The sequence below is a fragment of the Pararge aegeria genome, chromosome 9 (assembly GCF_905163445.1).
Source record: "Pararge aegeria chromosome 9, ilParAegt1.1, whole genome shotgun sequence".
Taxonomy (NCBI): domain Eukaryota; kingdom Metazoa; phylum Arthropoda; class Insecta; order Lepidoptera; family Nymphalidae; genus Pararge; species Pararge aegeria.
Genome location: NC_053188.1, coordinates 6,535,504 through 6,561,560, shown reverse-complemented (window position 1 = coordinate 6,561,560; position 26,057 = coordinate 6,535,504). Strand labels below are relative to the sequence as shown.

The 26,057-nt window shown below is 36.8% G+C and overlaps 1 protein-coding gene across 4 annotated transcripts; it reads right to left on the bottom strand.

Moving 5' to 3' along the window:
- Positions 1 to 284: 284 nt before the first annotated feature.
- Positions 285 to 26,033, bottom strand: LOC120626324 (PHD finger protein 14). Of its 4 annotated transcripts, none has more exons than XM_039893806.1 (20): positions 25,889 to 26,033; positions 25,625 to 25,789; positions 24,873 to 25,009; positions 24,392 to 24,500; positions 23,802 to 23,930; positions 22,649 to 22,731; positions 21,783 to 21,937; positions 20,625 to 20,777; positions 19,355 to 19,470; positions 18,793 to 18,911; positions 17,460 to 17,645; positions 16,715 to 16,905; positions 15,136 to 15,245; positions 13,757 to 13,913; positions 12,234 to 13,020; positions 12,041 to 12,148; positions 11,507 to 11,599; positions 7,645 to 7,766; positions 4,253 to 4,361; positions 285 to 941 (listed from the first exon to the last, which is right to left on the bottom strand). In XM_039893806.1, exons 1-20 carry the CDS (start codon positions 25,896 to 25,898, stop codon positions 918 to 920), a joined length of 3,063 nt encoding a protein of 1,020 aa, XP_039749740.1. In that variant the 5' UTR covers positions 25,899 to 26,033; the 3' UTR covers positions 285 to 917. The 4 variants fall into 4 exon arrangements, with proteins under 4 accessions (XP_039749740.1, XP_039749741.1, XP_039749742.1 ...); XM_039893807.1 differs by having other exon boundaries at positions 15,136 to 15,242; XM_039893808.1 differs by lacking the exon at positions 13,757 to 13,913 and having other exon boundaries at positions 12,234 to 12,811.
- Between the last annotated feature and the right edge of the window lie 24 nt (positions 26,034 to 26,057).

Genomic DNA, 26,057 nt, shown 5'->3' with positions numbered 1-26,057 from the left:
TCCATGCATGCCATAAATAGATCCTTATATAGGCGACTTTTGTACAGGTACACCATCTGATTAGACCGTCAATTATTATTATAAAAAACCTTAGAAGTCTTGAGGGTCTGCCTCAAGACGTTGTATTCTATCACTTTCCGTATAGCTCGTCACACAGACGCGCACGCAACACTTCTGCGCGTACCCCGTACGAGTGGCTTGCGTTCACACGTTTGTGTTTATTAACATAATGACAAAAGGTTTCAATAAAGGCTTACAAATTAGTAAATAATAAAACACAGAAAAATATTTCGATAATATTTATTGTATCATTGATACACGAGCACAATAATGCATTGTAATAACAATTACCCATTGGAATATCTGATAAATTAAGCATGAAAAATTCCGGATAGATAACAAGTTTATAACTGGGTTATTTTCAGATTCTAATAAGGGTAGGAATTCTATGTCTCAGCCCTTAGAGTACCTCAACCAGCTGGTTCGGGCCGCAGAAGGAATTTAGAATTGCATTAACAAATAAACTTATTTTTTCACGAGTCATATTGCACGAAATAAATTGACACCGGTTTGACGCGCGTCACCACTTGACGCTGGATTGACGCGCGTCACCACTTGACGCTGGATTGACGCACGTCAATACTGACACCGATTGACGCGTCACGTAGTCAGTCTATATGTAGCGCGTCATTATGAGCATAAGCAAAATATGATAAGATCTACCTGCAAAGCCATACAGGGCAACTGCAAATGCAATCGGCATAAATATAATTCTGTTACGCCGATGTTCCACTTTAAATAGCTTAAAATATTAAGATCCAAATCTAAGTATCTAACACATTATATTAATTCTTATATACTACACTTAATACTCTAAAACGCTAAATTACACTTCCAAGTCATAACGTCCAACTGTTTCAGTTATTATTTTCTTCCGCGTCCTGTAACACAAGAAAATATCGTTTTAATAAACACGAATTATGCGAAAAGAACATTTTCGGAATATCTTCATCTTCTTTTAGTATTTTGTACATTTTCTACAAATTAAAGATGATAGCTATTGCACGCGGCTCCATCTGTACTTGGATGTATGTAGCCTATGTCTTAATCGATATGGAGAAGCAGTGATAACATAGTGGTGGGACTCAGTCCACTCGTTCGGAACTTTTTGGAATTAATTAATATAACTTGATTTTGAAGCGGTGATAGAGAAGGTCAGAATGAGAAGGGTTTAGGCCATAGTCCAACACGCTGGCCAAGCGCGGATTGGAAGACTTCAAACGCCGTTGAGAACATTATGGAAAACTCTCAGGCACGCAGGTTTCCTCACGATGTTTTCCAACACCGTTTTAAGCAAGTGATATTTAAACAGCTTCTGATCATTATCTACACCTATGTACACCCAACAATAGAATTTCATCATAGTAAATAAAAGCTGTTTTTGACAGTTTGACAGTTCAAAAATAGGAGTGCTCCGATCGTCACCAAAGCGGAGATTCCCTGAAAGTTTCATTGAAATCGGTCCAGCCGTTTCGGAGCCTATACGGAACATACCCACACACTTTCTCTTTTATATTTATAGAGATAGATAATTTATGCCTAAGTTTGTAACAAAACTGTTGCTAAAAAAATAAAAGTTCTAACCAAATTAAAGTTTAAAACGAACCGAAACACTTTCAGTGCAAATAATAATTAATTATAAGCATCGCCCAGGCGAACATTAAGACTGCTCGCCGAGCTCCGTGCATTTTCCAAAACTATTTAAGCCATAACGCTGCCACCACCTTTATAATAGCTTTTCTTATTAGTGTTAGGTAACATTACTAGTAACAAGACAAAATAAAAATTTAAGAACGCACGAATATAACTAACATTTTTAAATAAGCATTATGTGTGCAAGTTTATCATTTTATAAAAAAAAAAAAATTTAATTGCAAATCTATTTTTGTTTTGAACGAGCTATTCTCTGAAACTATGATATCTATATCTATTTAATTGTTATTTAGTGAAATTCTTGAAGAGCGTTATACCTACGACTTTTGGGGGCTACCATATGAGATTGTGTGTTCCATTTTTGTTTCTTCACGAGCTATTCTCTACAACTATTAGAAGGATTTATTTTTATTTTAGTGCAATTCTTGAAGAGCGTTATACGTTTAGTGCAATTCTTGAAGAACCTTCGACCCTGGGAGCAACCAAGTAGCAACGCGCGAAGGACATAAGAAACGGTAGTTTTATGGGATAAATTTAATTATCATTGGGGATTAATTGCTAAAAATGCACTTAACTCTGCAAAGTTGAGAGGTGCCTACACTCTAAAAAAAGAAAGCCAACTAAGAGAGATTTTCTCTTAGTTGACGTTATATAAATTATAACAATTATGATAATAAACATAACAACAAAAGCTGATTAGTTATAGCAGCAAGTTCATTATAGATTGAGCTAACAATGTAGGTATGTTCATTGATTCTAACAAATAAATACGTTGTTTCTATTATTATTTACTTCTTTGTATGATTAGATCATTTTTAATTATTTAGCTTAAACAAGTACGTAAATTGAATCAGTTAAGAATATGCCTTAGTTAAGTAACAATAATAGGAGCAATACAGTTGCCCAGTCCATTGAATTATGATAAACAATCATTATCATCTTATTTGATGTATCTATGTTCTTAGGCTCGTATGGAATCAAGATGCTTGATCACAACAATCACTATCTTGTTAGGAATAACCAATTTTTTTTTAGAGTGTACCGCGGGATCGAATTCGAGCCCCCCGAAAGTGAGACCGACGTTTGACCCACTAAGCTAACACCCCTCTTTCTGATGCAGAAGCATCACTAAAACATACGCGTCGCATTCACGGAGACTCTTTTATTCAAGGGGGTTGTAAAAAAAAACTTTGCCGTAAAAATACAAAAACAATAAAATCCAATTCAACTCGGTAAACAAAAATATTTGAGAAACGCTATGTGAATAGCTGCGAAATGGAAATTTATTTAATTAGAGAGCCTTTTAACAAAGTGGAACTCATAAAAATACTGTATGAATTCCACTGAGGACTTTTTACTTTTAACAAAAGGCGTAGGGTGAGAATTTTTACGATCCTAATAAATGAAATTGAAGTGTTTGTGTTTTCGTATTAACTGCCTCTTTTTTTACTTCATAATTATTATACAATCATCCTTTTAGCCTTCCTCGTTCTCACCCGTCCCTCATTCATGGCATCGCTCCATTATGGTTGATGGTGTAGAGTGGCGTGCATAGAGGGTATGCAGATGATATAAAATGAAAAAAATCGCCAGTACAATGTATAAATACTCAAGGGTAGGCTTTCTATAAATCTTACAATGCCTAGCCTTAAAATGTTTATAACTCTTACTGGAGATTTTCTTCATTTTATATCATCTGCATACCCTGTGAATACCCTCTATGCACGCCACTGATGGTGTACACCCCTACACTTGCTCACCTCCATCATTCAAAAGGTAAAAAAACACTAATAACGCTCGCCGATTATTCAGAACTGGCATAAAATACACTGTCAATTCGCAAAGTAGACATACAGAACTCGCATGAAAGTCTTTCTATCTACATGCCAGACACACGGAGAAGGCATAAAATACCCTTGCAACTCAAAAGCAACAGATTCAGAACACGCATAAACGACACTTGCAACTCGCAAGCGACACATTCAGAACTCGCATAAAATACACTTTTTGCTCACATGACAGACATACGGAACTCGCAAAACAGTCAATTTCTACGAATATGCCAGACATAGAGAACTCACATAAAATACACTCCCAAATATATAAAAAAAATGGACCTCACAATAAGGCTCTGAGACACTCATCGGGCGATGAAGAGAACGAAGCTCGGAGTGTTTCTTCGTAATCAAATTTCAAATGAGGAGATACGAAAAAGAGTTACCGACATAACTCAACGAGTCGCTTTGCTAATGTGCCATAGCTTAGAGAACTGATGGACTTTGGAGTCCCAAGGTGCTACACAGCGTTCGTTTACCCCCAACGAAGTGGGCAGACGCATCAATCAAGTCGCTACGAGCCGCTGGAAAGAAGCGGGATATGACCGTTGATTTTGGAACTCCCTTCAAAAGACCTATATCTAGCAGTGGAGTCAATCGGTTGATATGCTGGGGATGAGTGAAGAGCTTAAAATAATATAGTTATCGCGGGCAAAGTCGCGGGGAAACGCTTATAAGTAACAATACAAAAGTTCAATACTCACAGTGGGGTCGCAGTCGGCACAATGCCATGAGTAGCCGCGCTTTTTCGGATTCTTATTCAGCGGCGGCTCGAGGCAAGTGAAGTGGTACCGCTTGCTACACTCGTCGCATCTAAATATAAACAAACGCTTTAGGCCTTCACACACTTGCGCCGCTCGCAATATCTTATTTGAGATACATAAAAAAGAAAAGTTGATTGAATTGTTGAAGCATTTAGTGTAACCGATAAATAAACAGTTTTAACTTTTTTTTTTATATTTTCTTTTGCTGTTAAACTGAAATTGTATCATGTCATGTTCATAAAGAAAGGAGACAATCGTTTCTGTGTGGGGAATAGGCCCACCAAAAAGTTTTGACGTACATTAAACAATTGCACGTCGATTTATTTTTTTGTATGATCTCTATATTAGAATGGTATGATTACCCTCGTCTTACCGGAGTAATGAGAAATAGATAAGTAAAACTGTGAACCTATAAACCTCACTAGCGATTTTCTCGTAAGTAGGTAAGTCCCGTCGGACGTTAAATTAGTTCACTGTACGGCTGCGGCGTTGAACAAAAGAAAAAAAACAAATCAAAGGAAAAAAAACACGCGAAAACATACAAAATCATTCAAGACTGAGTACAATTTAAAAACAAACCTGAAGTTGACTGGCATAAAAGGCATGACCGTGACGTAGACAAACTAAACGAATGCCAATAAAAGTATGGTGGATTTACAACATTAAGTTTCACGGTTTATTTAATACTAGCAGATCCGCGCGACTTCGTCCGCGAATGAGCCGATTTTAAAAAATATTCGTATGTGGTCGCGGACTGTTTTATAGAACTTTAAAGAAACAACAATTCCGACAATTCCGATATACTTAATACATACTTCCGTAGTTTGGCGTAACGTTTACCGTTCACGCATCGCACGTGTCAGAAAATAGGGAATTACAGCTATGATAAACCCGATGATTATATTTAATATATCAACAAATCATAGTATGTATACTCATTGATAGTGTATTAAAAATAGAATAATGGTAGTAGACTGTCAAAGAAAAAGTATAGGATCTATGGCGGGTGACGCGAGTTTGACAAGATAGATTGGCGGGAAAGAAAAGTGAGGACGGATTTAAATTAATGAATTGAGAATAGGAGATTAAGTAAAGTATTGTGGATAGAACGTTACAAATTGGGAATAGATGATTTATAATGGAAACGACATACTTAACGAAATATTGTTGTGGCGAAACAAGAGTCGTATATACTGGTGATGGAGTTGAGATAAGTTGTTAAAAGTTGTTGGTACTATGGTTGTACCTGATGTTGCATCGGATAAGTATGTATCTTATATCCTTTGGGTTATTCAGGTATCCTATATGGAGCCCTAGCATTATTTTATACAGATAGCTTATGTAGCAGACGTTGCTCTATACAAACAGTTTGTTCCAAAAGTCCTGATGTTATAAGTGATCATAGTAGTTATGTTTGACCCGTCTTATATGTCTTGTATAAAAGGGCCTAGCGTTATAACATATGACAATGTTGTAATTGTGTTTATAAGTCTTGTTTTAATTGATTGAATAAAAGAGCAATGGTAGAGTTTCTTACTAGTGGTCTTCTCTGCCGAAGACAGCATTCCGAACTGGTAGTATCATTTAAAGATAACAAGTAATATGAATTATAGAGATGCTTAATATACAGTATTAGAGTCAGTCCAGTTGTTTTATTTTACTCCTTAGGAAGACAGGGTTATAAAGTACAGACCCACAACACTGCTCTAATGCAGGTTGGTGGTGATATCTCTTATAAAATAATACCTTAATCGTAAGGAAGAATAATATTCATGATAATAAATAATTACTGCTAAGACACTAGGTATTTAGCTTCAATAATACTGTTAATTAATGAAAGATCTAAGTGCCATCCTAAACATTGTGGGTATTGAAGTTAATATCTGAATACCTTGGCCTCTCATCCCTTATTTTTTTAACACACGCATCAGAATCTCTCAGAAAGGATATTTTATGCAGTTTTAGCCCGATATTCCAATATAAATGAATCCTAGCTAGATCGATTTATCGCCCCCCTGTATACTAAATTTCATAAAAATCGTTGGAGCCGATTCCGAGATTCCAATTATATATATATAGTAAAATTTTATTTTCAAATTGTAAAAACGCTACAATACACGCTCATTTTTTCATATTAATATGACATTAACCGAATCAGATTAATAAACTCGAATAAAATGAGTAAATTACTTTATAAATGATTTCGTGAGAGTATACCTATGTTAAATTTTAATTATTATTATATTAAAAAATATTTTATAGAAAAAATGTCTAAAAATAGTGTGGCAGACAAGTGTGGAGAGACTCTTATGCATCTATTTTTACTTGGCAGCGAACCGAAGAATTCTTACTATTTCCCTTTTAACTTGCCTTTTAACTCAATGCAACGCTGAAAAGTTGGCTACGGACATAGTTCCCGCTTGTTTGACTTGTAAAGTTGTACGGAATTTAATTTGTTTTGAATGTTTAAATATCTTTGTAATTCCATTCAAAGTAGACGCTTAATATTTAAATACTCCCTCTTATTCCGGCAGCTGTAGACAAATATGTTGCAGTAAAGGAATTCTTGGGTTTAAAGTTAATTACTATTAAGTACGGATAAAGAGATCCTCTTATCGAATCCCGGTTCGCGCCAAGAATTGTTAGTTTTTTGTTAAAATTTCTCTCGACCCAACCTTAAACTTAGGAAATCGGCGGTGTTCACCTGCGCGTTTTGAAGAGCACGTTAAGCTGACGGTTTCGGTTATTGTCACAAATATATGGTCTTCATGATCTATTGACATATTTTTTTTAATATTGCACTATCCCGTTTCCATAATCATTTCTTTTCTTATTTCATTAAGGGTTGTCCGGAGATCGCTTAAAGCAATAAGACCGCCTTTGCGCATTTTTATTTTCTTTTATTACTGTATCTATGTATATATCTATCGGACTAAACAGTAGAGGTACGGCAACTATAGTTAATCCATCTAATCGTTTTCTGCTTAATTTGAACGGCAATATGGTGTTATAGCGTCAAAACAAAAGCGCGTCGAATTTTTACCCAAAGTCAAAGTCATATATTTCTTTATACATAGATGGGACTTTTGATGCGTACATTACATGTTAAATATGACATAGAAGCGAGTTGGTGACGATAAATAAATTCCTCAACTTAAAACTAAAGCTACGTGGGTTCTAAACGCGCCCTGGCCTAAGAAGATGCCCACAAACTTAGCTAACCCCACTTCGAGAGTCAATTTAAAAGGGGTCCAATACGGATCTTGAGGATTTCAAAACCCTAGCGCCTTTTACGGCTCTAGAAACCTTGAAATAAACTAAAAAAAACGTACCTGACGAGGTTGCTAGTATCCCCGGGCTGTCCGCACACATCGCATTGGGTCATAGGTGTGACAGGGTTGCTCGTGGATGCAGCCTCGGAGCTGCCCGCGCTTTTACTTGCGCGACTCGAACGCTATACATAAACTTAAATGGTTTCTTTTATAGTTATAACTAGCTATTGCCCGCGACTTCGTCTGCGTTTGATTTTGTTTTTTGATGTGGCATTCAATTAAGTTGTTGTTCTAAAAAAAAATTAAGTATTCAGTATCGCTAAGCTTTAAATGAGGGGTTTGCTACTGTCCGCTGAGGAGTTATGTCCTCTATCTCCAACCACATTCATCAGATCTACACAAAGTTTGGGCAAAATTAAACACATATTATAACCTCTATAGTACAAAAAAAAATATTTAAATCGATTATAATTTGTCGGAGTTATGGTGTAAAATCGTCAAACACTTTCATCCCCACTCCCAAAGGAACCGAGCTTAATGTCAGGATAAAAAGTATACTATATTACTTCTAACACTTCCAAGAATATGTGTACAAAGCTTCATGAGGATCGGTTCAGTAATTTTTGCGTGAAAGCGTAAAAAACAAACTTACATTGACATATATAATATTAGTAGGGATAGGTATAGGGATTGACGGACCAACCAGATGGCACACCTGATGGTAAGTTGAAACAGAGCAACACTTCGGTGGCTAAAGTCAAAGTCAAAAATATTTTTTTTTAAGTAGGCCCCATATGTGGCACTTATGGGTTTTACCCTGCGTTTCTAGAAGGCTTCGGTCGTGACCGGGACAGTTACACACACGGGACAAACACGTGCCGCAAAGCGATTTAGATAACTTATATATAAATAAAACAAAGCGATTCTTCAAACTTTGCAGTTTTCTTCTCTTTTTTGCTGTTTCCGACACTCTTCGTGTCAAAGACTTTTCAGCGAGCGAAAAATAAATTCCATTTATATTGCAAAGTAAAATCGGAGTTTATATTTAAAGCTCCTTTCCAAAGAATAAGGAATAAAATATTTTTTTTCAATATTTATCGTTTAATGAAAACGCTCCACAGTTAAGTAATAAGTAAGTAAAGTAAATATTAAGTAGGAGTCCCTGGGCGATTTTGGAAACTAATGTATCACTGTCCGTTGATCAAATAATAATAAAAAAAAATTACAAGTCTTTGATTTAAAAATTATAACAAACTTTTTCCCCGTGTAAATTGTGCACAAAGTGATTGATCAGTCTGATTGTGTAATAATGAAAAGTAATTAATATAAATGATGAACGATTAGCGCGGTGACGTATAAGTAACAGCTTGCCCAGACGATTTTAAATTGAATTTCGTTACTGATAGAGAAGACTTTTGATCAAAAGTAAATTTTGATGATAAAGTAGGCTATTTTAGCAATTGTACTTGTGTATTTCGATGTATTTTTATCGCAATAATACCCAAATACCGGAAAGATGTTTTAGCTCGTTTAAGCCATATTAGTGTGATTTCTGTACGAATTGAGTGCAACATGATTGAAATGGGCATCAAATACTTTAGATTTTTCTTTCAGTTACAATAGTTAATTATTTTTTAATATATATATTTAATTCTACTTAAAACTAAGAATTAACAAACTAAATACAGGCAAAATATTAAAAAGTTGTCAATCTTTAAATATTTTACAATTAATTCATAGTTTAAAAGAAGAAACGGACGGTTCAAATCACGACAGCCGACAAAAATCATGGAGAAATCATTTAAAAATGCAGGGAATTGATTTAAAAAGAAGGCTTAAGGCCTAAATATTCAAGTCGTGGAAATTCATAAGCATTCGTCTAGTTACGAGCGACGTTTTACGGAAGACATCCTTCACACATTATGCCCTTTATTCGCCGAGCGAGGGGAAACTGTCTTTTGTTAACGCATCACGTATTGTTAGCGTCTACAAAGGATGAAGTTGCTTTAAAAAGTGATGCCCTGACGGATCTGTAATCCAAATAATGCCTCTAGTTCCAATTTGTATGACCGTCTGTATATTATCCCTACAAATATTATGAATGCGAAAATGGGTTTATCCTTTGATAACGTTGAAACACAGTTTGACGTGATCCTTGCTACAGCTATGCGGAAACTATAGATGAAGTATTTTAATAAAACGGCACCCCAATTTCATCATCGTCAACCCAATACCGTCACTTCTCAGAATGAGATAGGTTTAGGCCGTAGTCCAGCAGGCTGGCTATGAGCAGATTGGTAGACTTCACACGCCCTTGGGAACCTTATGGATAAGACTCAGGCTCCGCAGGTTTCGTTGACGATGATTTCTATCACCATTAAAAGCATGTGATATTTAATTGCTAAAATAAAAAAACTCATTCGAACTCGGTTCTGCGACAGGAAAGCCGAGGACTTCCCTCTATAATCGCTTTAACCCTCTTTTAATAACATAAATTAAAAAAAAAAAAAAACTCCCTCTTTTGTCTTAGCAATGTAACCTATAATTAATAAATATACTACGACACACATCGCCATCCAGCCCCAAAGTAAGCGTACCATGTGTTATTTGTGTATATAATATTTTTGTGATTAACATACTTATAATATACAAATAAACACCCAGGCATTGAAAAACATTCATGTTTATCACACAAACATTTTCCAGTAGTGGGAATCGAACCCACAGCCGTGGACTCAGAAAGCAGTGTCGCTGCCAACTGCACTAATCGGCCTTCAAACTATAACAGTCCTCTGCTGCATCAAAATTACCACGTTGGGCAGACGGGTTCGTGATCGCAGTAGATGTCAGTTCTCTGTATTTTCCCTTAGTCGCCTCGTAAGACACCAGCAGGGAGAGTAGGGGTATATTGTAAGGGGTGACAACTGTATTCTTATCTTCGGTTTAATTTTGCTCCGGAAATTTTGCCTCTTTTGTACTTAATTTAATTTTTATTTTCTTTCCTGAAATATGAAGTTATGACAAACGGACAATGTCGCACCTTAAACACTTAATATAAATCATATAAATTCGGTTGTTTTTTTCATTTTCTCAATCAATTACCTTCGGCTTTGAAGATTCTGTAGGTGTCCCAACTTTCTCCTTATTTGCAGGACCATTAACATCCTGATCGTTAGCATGCTTGTAAGAAATAGTTAAGATCTCAGTACAAAAATTTTGTACAGAACAATTATTTATTTATTAATTATACAGTAAAAATAAAGTAATATTTATCTCTTTTGGCCTTGAAGTTGCACATAGTTTAGGGCGTTGGGAAAGGGTAGTCTGCAAACATTTTGGAACGTTATCTGAACCCTTAGACCTTTATTTAAAACTAAAGCTGTATTTACCGTTACTTTTAACCGGGTTACCCGGTAATTTATGCTGCCATTACTGATCTTACTGATCAATAAACTTCCAGTTAATTTGTTTTGCAAACGCTAATAATATTAAATATGTGAGGTCAAGTGTTGACAACGGCAACAGTATAGCAGTTGCCGTTATCAATATCGCTTGAAATATTCACAGAATATTTTAGTTCTATATTCACTTGAAAAATAAATAATGAAATTAGAATAAGACAAATAGTTCAGGGGGGCACCCCACACAACATACATGTTTTTTTTTGCCGTTTTCATTGATAGTTGTACGGATCGTCCGGTAAGTAAACAACGGGTTAAAGTAAAGCCAAGGATAAGGACATGTCATGGTGCTTTTAAGTACGAGTCCTACAATACCTCTGTCCTGCCCAAAAGCTGTCCTTTTGGGTAGCCATAAAGTACGGAACCTTTCTTCTTACACTTACATCTTCTTTTTCTTCTTAGGGTGGTGGTGTTTTATTCTCATTTTATTCTTAAACCTCGAGCTAGAAATGGATACTTACGTTTACAGGTGTGGTGGCTAAGGGATCGGGTGCGTTGAGAGGCAGTGGCGGCGGCAGCGCTAGTGGACTCTTCGGAGCTTCGACTTCAGAGTGCTGGACGAATACAGAATAGTTTAGAGTAGTAGATTGTTCAACATGCGAGTTATACGCTTCGCTTATACAATATGTTTTTACCTCTAACTCAAACTTATTTCTGAAAAAACGCACCCGAGTTCTACGATAACCAACTTAACATCTTACTATTTCGAGGGGTTTAGGGGCGGATGTTAAAGCAAAGTGGATAATAAAAGCATGGCTTGTAGAATTTTGGAATGTCTGTCATAAAACTAATTATCATCATACAGTAATTTTGATCTTCAAAATAAATAAACTTGATATAACTAATATTTACAGGTTTTTTGTTTTACAGGCCTTTCGGATTTTTTTTATCGAGGTTGCACTGTAATTGCTACATTTTCGGAATCTTTCATCATTCGATCACACTACATACACTTTTTTTTTAATTCATGTGATACTGTTCATTAAAAAGCTTACCTTAGCATGTTTCTTGATAACGGTAGGAGGTGGTCCATCGTTGCTGTCTGTTGGCACATAGAACATCTGCGTATCCAGAGATCCGTCTGGTTTCGGAATAGGCTTGATCTAAAATGAAAAACCAAGTTGATCTTACTACCACACATTTATTTCGTGAAGAGATAAGTTTAAAAAAAGGAATCAAAAATCATACTTTTATTGTAATCCTAGGGTGTGGTTGATCGGGATTCTCCACGTCCTGAGTCTTCTTCTTTCTCTTATGTTTGTGCGATTTAGATGGCGTGCGCAACAAATCTGGAGAATACCTAGATCTATGCTTTTCCTTCCTTCTTTTCCTATTGGCTTTATACATCGCGATATCTGAAGATAAATTCGCGAGAGTGTTTTCAATTGAACTCTCTATAGCTTTGCTATCTCTTTCTTTGGAATCATTAAGTAGAGCGGTGAAAGATAAATTTTGCGAATACAAACTGGAATCTTTAGGCGTTGGAACGTTACCGGAATCATTAGAATGTTCGTTGTGCGAGTCATTCGGACTGTCAGCTACTATTGGTGTTATTGACATAAGCGGGGTATTTGTTAAAATGGGCGACGTGAAGCTACGCTTGTGAATCTTCTTCGCTGAGATCTCACTTTCACCGCCAGATGTCGAAGTATATTCTTTCTTAGCTTTTACCCGTTTATCTTTCTTCAATTTCAGCATCTCTATACTTTCGTTCTCTTCGGTGAATTCGAATGGCTTTATAGTCACTTTTATCGGTGATATATTCTCTGTGGGAATGTTACTTTTAGGTTTCTCGATCTTATGGGATTTCTCTAGTTTAGGTTTGGGCGGCGGGGATAGCGGTAAAGAACCAGGACTGTGTGGTTCAGATATTATCGCTCCGTCCTTGCTGTATCGTATCCGCGAGCGTCGAGGCACTTTCTTTTCGAGTACTTCTGGTTCTGAATCTGATGTTTTATCACATTCAGAACATTGCCTGTGTGGAATTAATAAATTGATTACTAACAACACGTTAATAAAATTTTCCTTCTGTATGTTAGAAAAAAAAAAACAGAAATTTTGGGTGTGTGAGAGCACTTAAGTCACTCGAATGCCTGGCAAATGCTGAAAAACCTTAAATTTCGTGTTGTCTGCTCTGGAACCTTTCATAGATAAAAGAGTAATTGTTAACAAACGTGGCATATGGTGAACGCCACAAAATAAATTAGCTGCATCTTGTCAACAGCTTTCTGTACTTTAATGTATGTGTTTAAGTAAGCATCGTGTCGCATCAGCGTTTGTCATTTTATATAGATTTGAGAAAATTGGTCTGGACTGGTGATAGAATTCGCCGCTTCTTTTATTCGTCATCACATCAATCGATGGACGTCAGCTGGGCATAGATCTTTTGAGCCCTTGACTACAATCTCACCTGGTGGTGGATGTAGTCTAAGATAGTAGCGGGCTAAATTGTTAGGGACTATGGCAGTTATATTAGACCCATAACCCCTAATCGGTTTCCCCCACGCGAAATCTTACAGGAATGCTAAATCGCGTAGCGTGGTAACGGCCCAAACTTCCGGACCAGACAGAATTCAGAAATTATAAATTCTCAAATTGCCCCTGTCGGGAATCGAATCCGGGAACTCCAATTAAAACCACAGCGCTCACCGCTGCTTCAGGATGTAAAGTAAGTCAACCATGTGGATTACAGAGTAAATAAACAGCCTTACCATCCGTACATCTTGCATTTTTTGGGCGGGCGCTGGAGCGGCGGACGCAGGCAGTGCAAGTGATAGTGGTGATGGCACGTGTCACACGCGGCCATCAGGTGCTGTTCACTGCTGCGCGCGCACACTGCACATTCGCGCGCCGCCAACGCGCCCGCGGCTGGCAACCAACACACCGGATATCACGGTCAAACTTGGGCCACATATCCGGTTGCAATGGTCAACGCGAAAAGAAAGCATCTCGAGCTCATAAGAACTTGCTAGTTAACTAAAAACTACAGATGCGGCTAGCTCCTTACCGACACACTTCGATAAAGTGCTACAAAAGAACCTTATTGCTAGAATTCTAAAATTCAAAATCGCGTGCTACGTCACTTTAATCATATACCTACAAAAAAACAAAGACCGCTAAGTGCTAGTTAACTCAAAAGTACGGCTATTGCGGGTAGCTCAGTACCAACACACTTCAATAAAGAGCTACAAAGAACCTAATTGCTAGAACGCTAAAGTTCAAAATCGTGTGTCACTTTTATCGTATACCAGCACGACAAAGATATTGAGATAATAATCATTATGTTACTGGATCATCCCTTTTGTTAACGATCTCCAAATAAAGAAGGTTCTAGGGCTTCAATTATATAAAAGTGGGGGTACGTCGCTACGGAGTCAGTCTGCTTTGAGAGCGAAGCGAAGTAGCGTCAAAGCGAAACAAATGATCCAGTGTGATCTCGGCTACCATTATGGTTTACGATTACGAAGTGTGGTCTGGAACTTTTTTGAAGAGAATATTAAAGTCTTATAAGATTCATCAGGTGTTCTTATTCCAAATCCTCGAACCAATATATAGTTATACACAAATCAGTTTTGGGAGACAATGTTAAATAGCCCGCTCTCTTGCTCTGTTAAATTTCGACATTTTATATGGTTTAATACACTGAATATTACAATAAAGACGGTAACTTAAATTTTATATAACTTCTGGCGTTCGTAGTTTCAATCATTGGATGGCCTAGAGCAAGAAAAGCAATACGCCCATTATTTACGAAAATAGCTTAAACGAACGTAAGCCTGAAGTTTTTTTCTTTAAACAGTTCACGAATTTAAGAAAAAGGCATTAAACACAGGTTTAATTTAAAAAAAAAACTTGTGAGATTCTAGCATTTATACTAAATAATATATATACTAAAATTGCAGTATTAATCTCCAATTAAAAACTCTGTGTTAGTGAATAAGTGGACAATCCAAAGCATTCGTTTCAAAATCGTTCCGAAGCACTTTGTGGGCGAAATCTTGATAAATAATTATTGAATACATTACACCAACCAGACTATAATTTTAAACTCTTACAGCAAGAATGGATATCAAACTATACATGTACTGACCTTCCAATGAAGTAGACAAGACTTTTCCTTGGCGAGCGTCCGGGTTGTCGCTAAGAGGAAAACCAACGCCCATCTTAAGTGCAGCCGCGGTGGGTACAGAAATTGACCTGCTGGCCACCGACCATACAGTTTACAATATGTGGACATTGTATACCAATATACCATCACCCTCATATATTCGTGCCAACAATATACACCCCTTGGAATTCAAATTTTAAATTAATTTATTTCAAGTATAATATAAGCACTTTTGAAACGCCAGGTCTGTCTGTTTGAAACTACCACCGGCTCAGAAGACCTCACCGGCCAGTAAGAAACTCAGCAGTTTAAATAGTATCCTATGTCCGTTTCCTGGATATAAGCAATGTATGAGCTAAATTTAATCAAGATCGTTTCATTGCTCGTGTTACACGTACACACAAACAAACAAACAATCTGACACACTTTTGCATTTTATTATGGATTATGGATGATGAGTACTTTGACATTGATAAAAATACATATATACAAAAAGCATAGATCAGTAAAAAAGCTTTCGTATCAATCCGCTGCATACTTTAATTCCAAACTTAAAGAAATTGATACAAAGGGGTATATTGTTGCATGATACATCTGAATTTTCATCCTTTTTCTTGAAGAGCATAGAATTTTACTCTTTTCGATACATACTTCTACTAAGTAACTGTTAGGTACTATTTGATACATTTAATTTTGTTAAAGCATTATTTACTCTAGAAAAAGGATGTAAACCTGATAACATATTGAAATTATTGTGTAATGCCTCTCCCAACTAGGTGCATAGTTCTAGCTTGAATATCGAGTAAGAAACTACAAGTATGATTTTCAAGGACAGGAACAACAATATGACATAAACCGATCCTAGTAGAATATTCTGTTTCAGAAGTGAGATCGTTATTTGTGCTTAACGAAATATACCTACAAATTACATGGTCAATAATATTATCGAAAATAGATCGATGCGCTTACATACATTCTCAGGACCGGATGTTAACAAGATGTTTGTGAGACCGTTCATCAAGATTTGGCTGGCAAGAGCTGAGCACATCTACTAGACATTTTCACGTTCAAATAAATATAAGTCTGCGCCTTAACTTTTTACTCTGCGAAACTATTTCTCTTTTAGAACGCCGATTGGCATTGGTAGCGGCCCTGTTTTCTGAACCCAAGGCTGTGGCTTTGGCAAGCTACGCTAACTTTGGGGCTAGATGGCGATGTGTGTATTGTCCTAACAAATAATGTATTTATTTAGTTTTTGATTCGTTGGTTCACATTATAAATCTATATATTTCAATCAACTATCCACTTTAAAGTTTTCTCGACTTTAATTTTACACGCCTAGTTTTTTTTAATTTAAACAAAACGATTAAGATTTATGCTATGCCAATACTTTAACCTTTTCAGCCAAATATTCAATTTATTGCCAAAACTAAACTTTGGGCAAAAATCTGAGTTCTTGGTCGTGACGAGAACTAAATGCGTAAATTTTGAAAATGAGTAGGCACCTCTTTGGGAGAGCAAAGCATAGTTTAAGGCAGACTTAGATACCAGTATACTATACCGTTTGTGCAACTGTTGAGGTGTCACTTTGGGGGTAGACCGAGCGATAGCGGGCGGTAACAATGGTTTATCCTCCATAATAGGCGAGATGGTCTTCTTCGGAGAAACGGCTATTATGGCATCGTATATCTTTTGGAGCCCTTGACGCATCACTGTGAGTTTTTCCAACCCCTCCGTGTTTATTTTTGATGCCTGTGAATTACATCATATTCTATTATAATTGGAATTATAAACACTTTTAAGAAATTTCAACAATACAAAGCAAGCAACATGGTCACCCTACAATTTACCGGTTGATATCTTTGGGATGTCTCTAAAAAAGCTCAAAGTTTGTATTAAGCTTATAGAAGTCCTGTTATAGGATTACGAAAAGGATAAAAAAGCTTGGGTGTGAACTATTACTCTAACCAGGTTGCTTCTTAAATATTTTCAAATGTCAATGTGAGATGGTGGTAACAAAAAGAACATCCGGCTGTTGTTTTGGGCTTCTTTTAGACTAGGGCGCGTTTGAAACCCTCGTAGCTTTTGTTTTAAGTTTACGAATGTAGTTATTGTCATCACTACTCACTACTATGAACACATTTTTTATGTAATCAATGCATCAAAAGTGCCATCTATGTACCTATTTGAATGAAGAAATATATAACTTTGACTTTTACTTTGACTTTGACACTTCATAAGTTAGGTTTTTGTTCCCTACAACTTTAAACAGGTTTCGCGTTTCGAGTATATTTTGCTCCACTTACCTCATCATAATCAGCTCGCAATTTCTCATCATCAGCAACCAGTTTCTCATTTTCCTTAGTGAGTCTTTCTAGAGATTTCCTCAGGGAGGAGACACGTGTGTTCCTCTCGAGGTAGTACCCGACAAACTCCACAGAGAATGCGGGCGGTACGTGCCAACGACGTGAAACATCTTTCAATGCTGCCATCTGTAGAAAAAAATAGAAGCCTATCTGGTATTAAAGGAGCAAGGGAACAATATTCTAGGTAGCATTGTCTTGAGCCCCATATCAGTTTCTCGACAAAATTCGAAATCGATTCGAATCTTCTGTTCTTTTGTTTAAAATAAAATTCAGGTATACCAAAGGAACTTTGATGAAAAATTTGGAAACAGGGTCCAGCCTTGAGAACTAATTCCATATACTTTTGTGACCGGAAAAATTCCCTTTTGAGTTGTGTCGAAAAGGATCCAGGGAGAAAAAGCCGTTATACTTAAGAGTCAGGGGTTAAGAAGCGAATCTCGGTGTTACTTCGTGAAATGCGATCAGCTTTAGTCGATCTAACTGGCGTAGTGATAAGCGCTGTTTGGAAGTGAAAGGCTACTTATAAAGAACCGAATTTCTTTTTTATTAGAAAGAAAGAAAGAAAGAAAGAAAAACTTTATTTGGATATACACACACTAGAATTAAAATACAACTTAATAGTCTACACAACAATTATAGGAACGGTGTGATCCCAAAATGGTCTTCACTCAGCATGTTTACAGTGCCTGTTAAGACACAGCGCTGATCTTCCGTGAAGCCAGACGTGACGTTTGGACGGTAGGCACTGTCAGAGCGACGCTTAAAAACTATTACGATTTATAATTTCTGAATTTTGTCTTGTTTGAGACGGATGAAAAGCGATTCAAGTTTAAACTCATGAATTCTTTATTTATGTAGGGGTATCGGGTTAATATAACTGCCATACCCCAAAACACGTCACTAACTTAATAATTGACGAACCAAGATTTTGGATCAAGAGGTACGAGGAAACCCATCGCCTATAATTAAAGCACGCCCTCAGGGTATGCGAGGGACTCGTTCTGCAAGTACCAATTTACTTTACTGCACAAAACAACATCAGACAATACACACATCGCCATCTAGCCCACAAGTAAGCGTTTCTTGTGTTATGGATACTAAGATGACCGATGAATAATATACATAAACACTTATAATATACAGTAAAACACCCAGATACTGAAAAAGTTTCATGTTCATCACACAAACATTTTACAGTAGTGGGTATCGAGCCCAAGGCCTTGGATTCCGAAAGTAGGGTCGCTGCACCAATCGACGCGACGGTCAAACTCACTTGTGCGTCCTGGAACTCCAATGCGTGTGTATCGACGCCCATACATACGGCCTTGCGTTGAAACTTGCGCATGGCTGACGCACTGCTGTATATCATACGCGCCATCTTCTGCGTCGGTACTTCATACAATAAAAAAACGGATACATTATTTATGTACAGATTTATTAATGTAACACATATTTAATAATGTTATACAGATTAATTGATGTATTCTTAAGACCGCGTAAAGCTTCGTATGATAAAATTTAATATTTGCAAACTTACATCTACTGCTTAGCACCGACACACCGCGACGCACAGCCCGCCCTCATTGTTACTTAATTTTTTTTTCTGTTTTATGGATCGTAACATGACAATCGGATTTGAATAATCTGTTTTTGCATTCCATAACCGAATTCTTAGGGAAAGCTTTGTGTCGCCCTACGACTTATAGAAATCGAAGTTAAAGTGGAAAAAAATACCTATCAGAAGTTTAAATCTCTAGTTTACAAATAAAACCAAATTCATGAATTATTTTAATATAAAAACTGTAAATTGATGTTTGTATACATAAAACACATACCCCATGGTGGATTTCTGTTTTCCTTCTGCAGTGAATACTTTTTTCTGTATTTGATCAGCTTACGTTGTATTCTCTTTTTCTCTTCGGTACTAACTTTGTTTTGTAGCTCCAACTTTCTGTAAGAAAACATTTTCATGTAGCAATATCGAACGTACTTAACACGTCACCATATAAATAAAACAACCATTTTTTCTTTTATTGCGTGAGCTAAACATTTACTAACGCACTGCAATAGATTAAATTAATAAAAAAAACTTTTACACAAAGATAAATAAATATATTTTTTTTTATTCACGTTCTTTTGGAAAGTAAAACCTAATGATGGGTCCATGAACATCTGAGTAAAACAGGGCAGGTGTAGCAGCACACAGACGTGACGGACCCATCCGGCGTGAACTGTATTCTGTACAATCGACCAGTAAAGTTAAACTGCATGGACTGCAGGAGTAATTTTATTGTTTTACTAGTTGTACCCTGCCACGCTTCGCTGTGGCAAATTTTTATGGAATGTTTGAGAAATGAGAAACAAAACAAAAAATATATAACATATGTCAGCGAGTGTTTTTCTCGCTTTCGACAGATGGTGCGGTCACTGGTACATCGATCGTTAAAAAAAAACCTGTAGTTTCGCGGTCGCGGATACGTGACTGATGCAAAAAAATAGATAAAAACATTCCTTGATGCGGATTATATATCATGCTAAAATTTCAGCTCGATAGGTGCAGAACTTTTTGAGTTTTGGAAGCGTACACAAACGAACATAACATTTTTATATATATATAGATTATTGTTATAATGGACGGGGCAGATGGCTCACTTGATGGTATATGGAAAACCTACGCCTATAAACTGGCCCACTACAGGGCACGGGTCTCCTCCCACAATCAGAAGGGGTTCAGGCGGTAGTCCACCACGTCGGCCCAGTGCGGATTGGTGGACTTCACACACCTTTGAGAACATTATCGACAACTCTCAGGCAAGTGATATTTTAATTACTCAAGACGCACATAACTTAACAAGAAGAAACACTTAATTGCACGTATAACATACGGATTACAGTAAGGATTACACAATGAAGACATGCAAAGGCGGCCTTATCGCAACTCAGTGCGTGCTGGGATTCGAACTCGGCGCCCCGAAAGTGAAGTCGAGCGTACCCACTGGGCCATAACCACTTCACCGCCTGTATTCACACCGGCAACCGCACCCTTCAAATGGCAACAATAATGCTTCTTAGCGGCAGAAATAACGGCCGTGTTTCCGTCCTCACCTCTTATCCGTCCTTAGCTGCAACGCCAGCCAGTTACGCTTGCGTTTCTTGACCAACGCCTTGTCTGAATGCAGGCGACAGTGCGCGTAGAATGGATCAGCTTGTTCCGCCTCCTCCGAATGAGCTTCAGCTAAAAGACCTTCACGTTGCCCACTAAAATATGTAGTAATTGTTTTATTCCTCTAAAAGATAGCCCTTGACAGCAATCTCACCTGATGGTAAGTGTTGATGCAGTCTAAGATGGTAGCGGGCTAAATTTAATAAATAATAAATAAATATACTACGACAATATCGCCATCTAGCCCCAAAGTAAGCGTAGCTTGTGTTATGGGTACTAAGATGATTGATGAATATTTTTATAAATAATATACATAAATACTTATAATACACCCCCCCTGGTTGTCCACTTGGTTGGGGGTCGACGAACGCTGCGTTTACCGATGCGACCCCCAACCAGGTGGACCGACATCATAAAACGAGGGGCCTAAAATAGTGGAGTTTGGAACGCCCTACAAAACACCTATGTGCAGCAGTGAACGTCAATCGGTTGATTTGATGACGATGGTGATGAAACACCCAGACACTGAAAAACATTCATGTTCATCACACAAACATGTTCCAGTTATGGGAATCGAACCCATGGACTTGGACTCAAAAAGCAGGGTGCTGCCCACTGTGCCAGTCGGCCGTCAACATTAATACGTACAGACATCAATTTTTTTATGAGAAATAGGCCTGGGTTATAACGCAACGAGCGATCTGTGTTGCAGCGCGCTAACTTCAGTAATTTCTAGTTACTCTAATAACTCAATAAGCTGTTAGGTACTGTTACATTATAGACAGATTTTATTTATTTATTTATAATGGACAACGAACAGTAGATACATTATTACTTGCTCTTTCTTTTTGGAAAGAGTCACATAGTAAATGTTCAACTGTTTACAGGTTATCAAAGCATGTATTAAAATGTAAAAAGTCATTCCTATAAATTATTTACAGTTAATTAATTAGTTTGTTAATTCTTAATTCTGTGGCAAAAAAAACTTAAATATATTTTTTTAATGAAAAACTCGCCGATTACAGGAATACATCAAAATAGCAAAAAAAAATGTAATTTAGATAATAAATGAAATTCATGTATTTTTATGTATATCTCACCAGGTGACATGGAAGAAGGTCTTGCAAAGTCCCGCGTCACAGCCGACGCAGACGCCGGTACGGGCCAATGTAGCGTCGCTGCACAAAGCACACGAACGCGCACCCCAACGGGAGTATGCCATCTCGAATAACGTAACCCCTGACAGACGTTCCACCTAGAGACAGATAATTATGTATTCAGAAGTGTTATAGGTTCGATCATCACCATTATCAATACTTTAACTCAGAACTATAATTCGTGGACCTTCTATATTTTAAGTGATAACTTTTTAAAAAGATTTAGTTTTCACATCTATCGGTAGTTCCAAGACTGCCCTGCATGTTTTATTTAATTTAAAAGATCCAAGAAAATCTTTTACATACAGCTCGTTACAGAATTATGAAATTATGTTGAAGGATGCAAAATTATATTTCATAAGGAATCACCCTGTAAAAATATGAAATCAAAAGAAGCATTTATTTTTCCATACAACCGAATTTAAAACATTATAATTATTTCAAAATAGTGTTTACTTATGGCAACCCTATTGTAGATAAAAGACCGACACGAGCATAGTACCTACGCTACGCGACACGTATTTAATTAATTGGCAAATAATTTTAATTTTGCATGTGATGTTAGGGCTGTACCTGATTTGTTTCAGTAAAAACTATGGCAGTGGTTTACTCAAAAACGTTAAGGTTTTCGTTTTCACACATAAGTCTCAAAGACAGTACATAATGCTACTCTAAAGCCTGTGAAGTATTTTTGTGGTTTTCATTTACACGTTGTATTATGCTATAATTATCACTTACGCTATTCATAAGAAGAAGAATTATTAAGAAATAGTTTTAAATAAGAAGATTAGTATCCAAACAGAACAAACCTCTGAAAAAGCAACTCCTGGCACATAAAGGGCGCATACTAGATGAACCCATGCTCCTACCTCGGTCTCCTTGAATATACCACCTACAAAAGACAACAATTTTATAAAATTTTGATACGAATGTCGCCTAATTTAAATGTACTCAGATCTTTGACTTACGCTAACCTAACTATAGGTAAAGCTTTATTCATTGACAAGTTCGCGTGAGCTACGTAATACGACGTCGTTTTGATTTTAATGTGAAACGGCACAACATCACCCGACGTGCTTTAAACAGTCCTAACTTTTTTTTTTGTTTGTGGTATACAACGGCGCTATATAATTTTTTCATGCATATTTCGGCGGGACGTCTTTAGATGTCACTTAGCAAAGTTTGTATGTGATAATGGTGCGCCGCAGCGCACGAGTAGCATGCGAATCCGCTTCGAAATTGCTCACGCGAACGTGTTAATATTAACAATTTGCAATGATCCAAAGTACCAAAGTAAAGAGAGTCCAAGTACGCTTTTTACATAAACCATAAATAAGCTAGTACTTCTTCAAAGCATGTTTATTTAGTTTATACATCTCATGACATGAGACAAGTCATGAAATGATAAAGGCACAAAAAAATGACCACACCTTGCTAACTAAGATCTGTATATTTTCAACAGAACTCAGTCTTCCTTCCTCTATGTCACGAGACTACATCACCGTAGTGGTGATATAGTCTCGTCAGGCACAGATGTTGATAGCTGAAAGATAATGTTTCCCCTCTGTATGTAACAGAAGGAAAACCCTATGAGTTAATGATGCAGCAGCATGGAAGATATAAGCATCGTTATCAATCCTTCACCAGCTCACTAAAGGGCATGAATCTCATCCCAGAATCAGAAAGGTTTAGACCGAAGTCCGCCGCGCTGACCAAGTGCGGATTGGGGACTTCGCACGCCTTTGAGAACATTATGGAGAAATCCCAGGCGTGCCGGTTTCCTCGCGATGTTTTTTTCACCATTAAAAGCAAGTGACATTTAATTGCTCAATCGCACATAGCTTGGAAAGTTTAAGTTGCATACGAGGATTCGAAGTCAGCCCCCACGAAAGGCCTAACCTAACCACTAGGCTATCACCGATAATCTATCATCCCATATATGTAACGTCTATCACTAATTACCTTTATTGGGGCACAATTCACAATTAGGATCCGTGACGCCAGCTTTGCAAGCCTCGCAGAACCACGGCTCTGTGGAAGCTGAACTTATTGTGCTCGATTCACTTGCCACATCGGACACGCCATAGCATCCTAAAATATTGTTTACTTAGTTAAATATTAACCAAAAAATATAAAAGGTGTATTTTTGTTCAACTACTATAATCATAAATCCTTACAAAATTTACAGTACACCACCATGCCAGTAGGTAATCAGCAATAGGTAACCTCTAAGGAAATATTAATTAACAATAGTGGCATGTACCTACTCAGTACATTAATTAATAAACAAGATATTCCATATGAGTAAAACTTCCCTCAAAATTTTTTTAATGTAGTCATCGGTTAAAGTTTAGAATTGGTAGTAGGTGGATACTTTTTTTTTTGGAACGTTACTATGGATTTTTAAAAGCAAGATTTTTTTAAATTCTGTTTTAAAGGAGATTCAATATCCAGGTCTCAAGTAAATTGATTAAACAGTCTAAGATGTTACCACTGGACGGTAAACACACTGTCATTTTCCCTGAATGAAGAATATAATAAACAAAACTTACCCTCATGAACTGTTACACCACAGCCATCACACTCAACTATCTCATTGTAATCATCACTTCTTGAGCCCAAGCAACCAGCGCATATAAGGACATTCGCTAATTCTGGATACTGTAGGAGATGAAAGATATAAAAAAAAATTGACAGACTTTATAAAAAAAATTATTTAACCATCATATAATAAGCAGGAATTCACAAATCTTAAGCTAAATTGAACGATCTAGTAAGAAAAAGTAAGCACTAGTAAATACTAGTGCTTACTTTTTCTTCAGTGAACATTGTGAAAAATACAGCACTACTTGACCTGTGGTTTGGACCTGTTATGCTATATTAGGACCAATATCTCATATTAAAACTTTGCTTTTCTATTTTAGAGTAATTTAATTTATTTTGTAGTCCTCAATTCACACAGCAATGGAAAATTATGTATTCCTGAGCCATAGCCATGAGGCAGGGTTTGCATAGTGGTAACTAAATAAATACCTTAAACACTTGTTGTTTAGCTTTTTCAAGCAAATCTGTAATGCAGATCTCCTCCCCCAACTTTCCAGTTGTATTCTTATAATTCTCCTCTGCCTCTGAACCTGATTCCTCTGAGCTGCCACTGTTAGCAGCTCCTTCTAGAATTGCAAGTACATTATCATTTATTAAAAAACATTTTAATTTGTATACTGTAATTGGTTTATATTCATAAATAAAGTTTACCATATGTGATGTATATTATTAATTAATGAACTTTGGAGTGATGTATATTATTAATTAATGCCCTTCACATATAAGTTTTGAAGTCTTAACAACTTCAAAAGTTATTTTTGAACTCCACTATTCCATAACTGAGTTTTGGCAAACCGTCTACGAAACCAGACCTGAGCTAATTTAGAACTTGTTAATTTTCAGGGCAGGACTTATTCATTTTTGAAGTAACTAAAGTAGGTTAGCTTAGAGGTTTAACCTGTCATAGCCCTATACTACCCCACAAATATGTAGTGTGCTTCCATTTTCACCTTCATCTTTTGGTTAAACTTTGTGATGCTATCTGGTAAAACATGCAATGGTGGAGTTCCTTTGCAGCTTATCTAAAGCAAAGAAATCAGTTTATCTCATATAAAAAATCTTTTCTGTCACACTGATGTGCAGTTCCATTAAGCATGGGTTAAATTTTAGACTGCAATTCCCATAAGGTGAGATTTCGGTCAAGCTCTAACTTGTAATTCTAGTTTTAAAGAAAAACTTACTCTTATCATCATCGTCGCTATTTATGGAGTAGTCATCACTTTCCTCTGGGTGATCTTCTATGCGGAAGTCCGAGTCGTCTGAGCTCTCTCCCTCTCCAAGATCAAAATCCAATAGGGACTGCGGCTCTACCGGCTTCACTTGGCGTTTCGCAGCATTTCGGCCCGCTGTATAACATTTTACATTAGGTTGAAACTATATGCCGGCGAAAAAACAACAATAATGGACATTCTCTAAAATAAACATGTTATCTAAAAAAAACTTACGATTGCTCATGTTGTAGAGTAGGTAAATGTTACGCACTTTCACATTATGAGAAAAACTTGCATATCGCAAACATTATTACGATTTGAACTAAAATTTGCAGATTTTTTATTTTTAGCGTAAACCAAGCTTTGGGCTTTGGCGTTAGCAAAGTTTGACATAAGACAGATG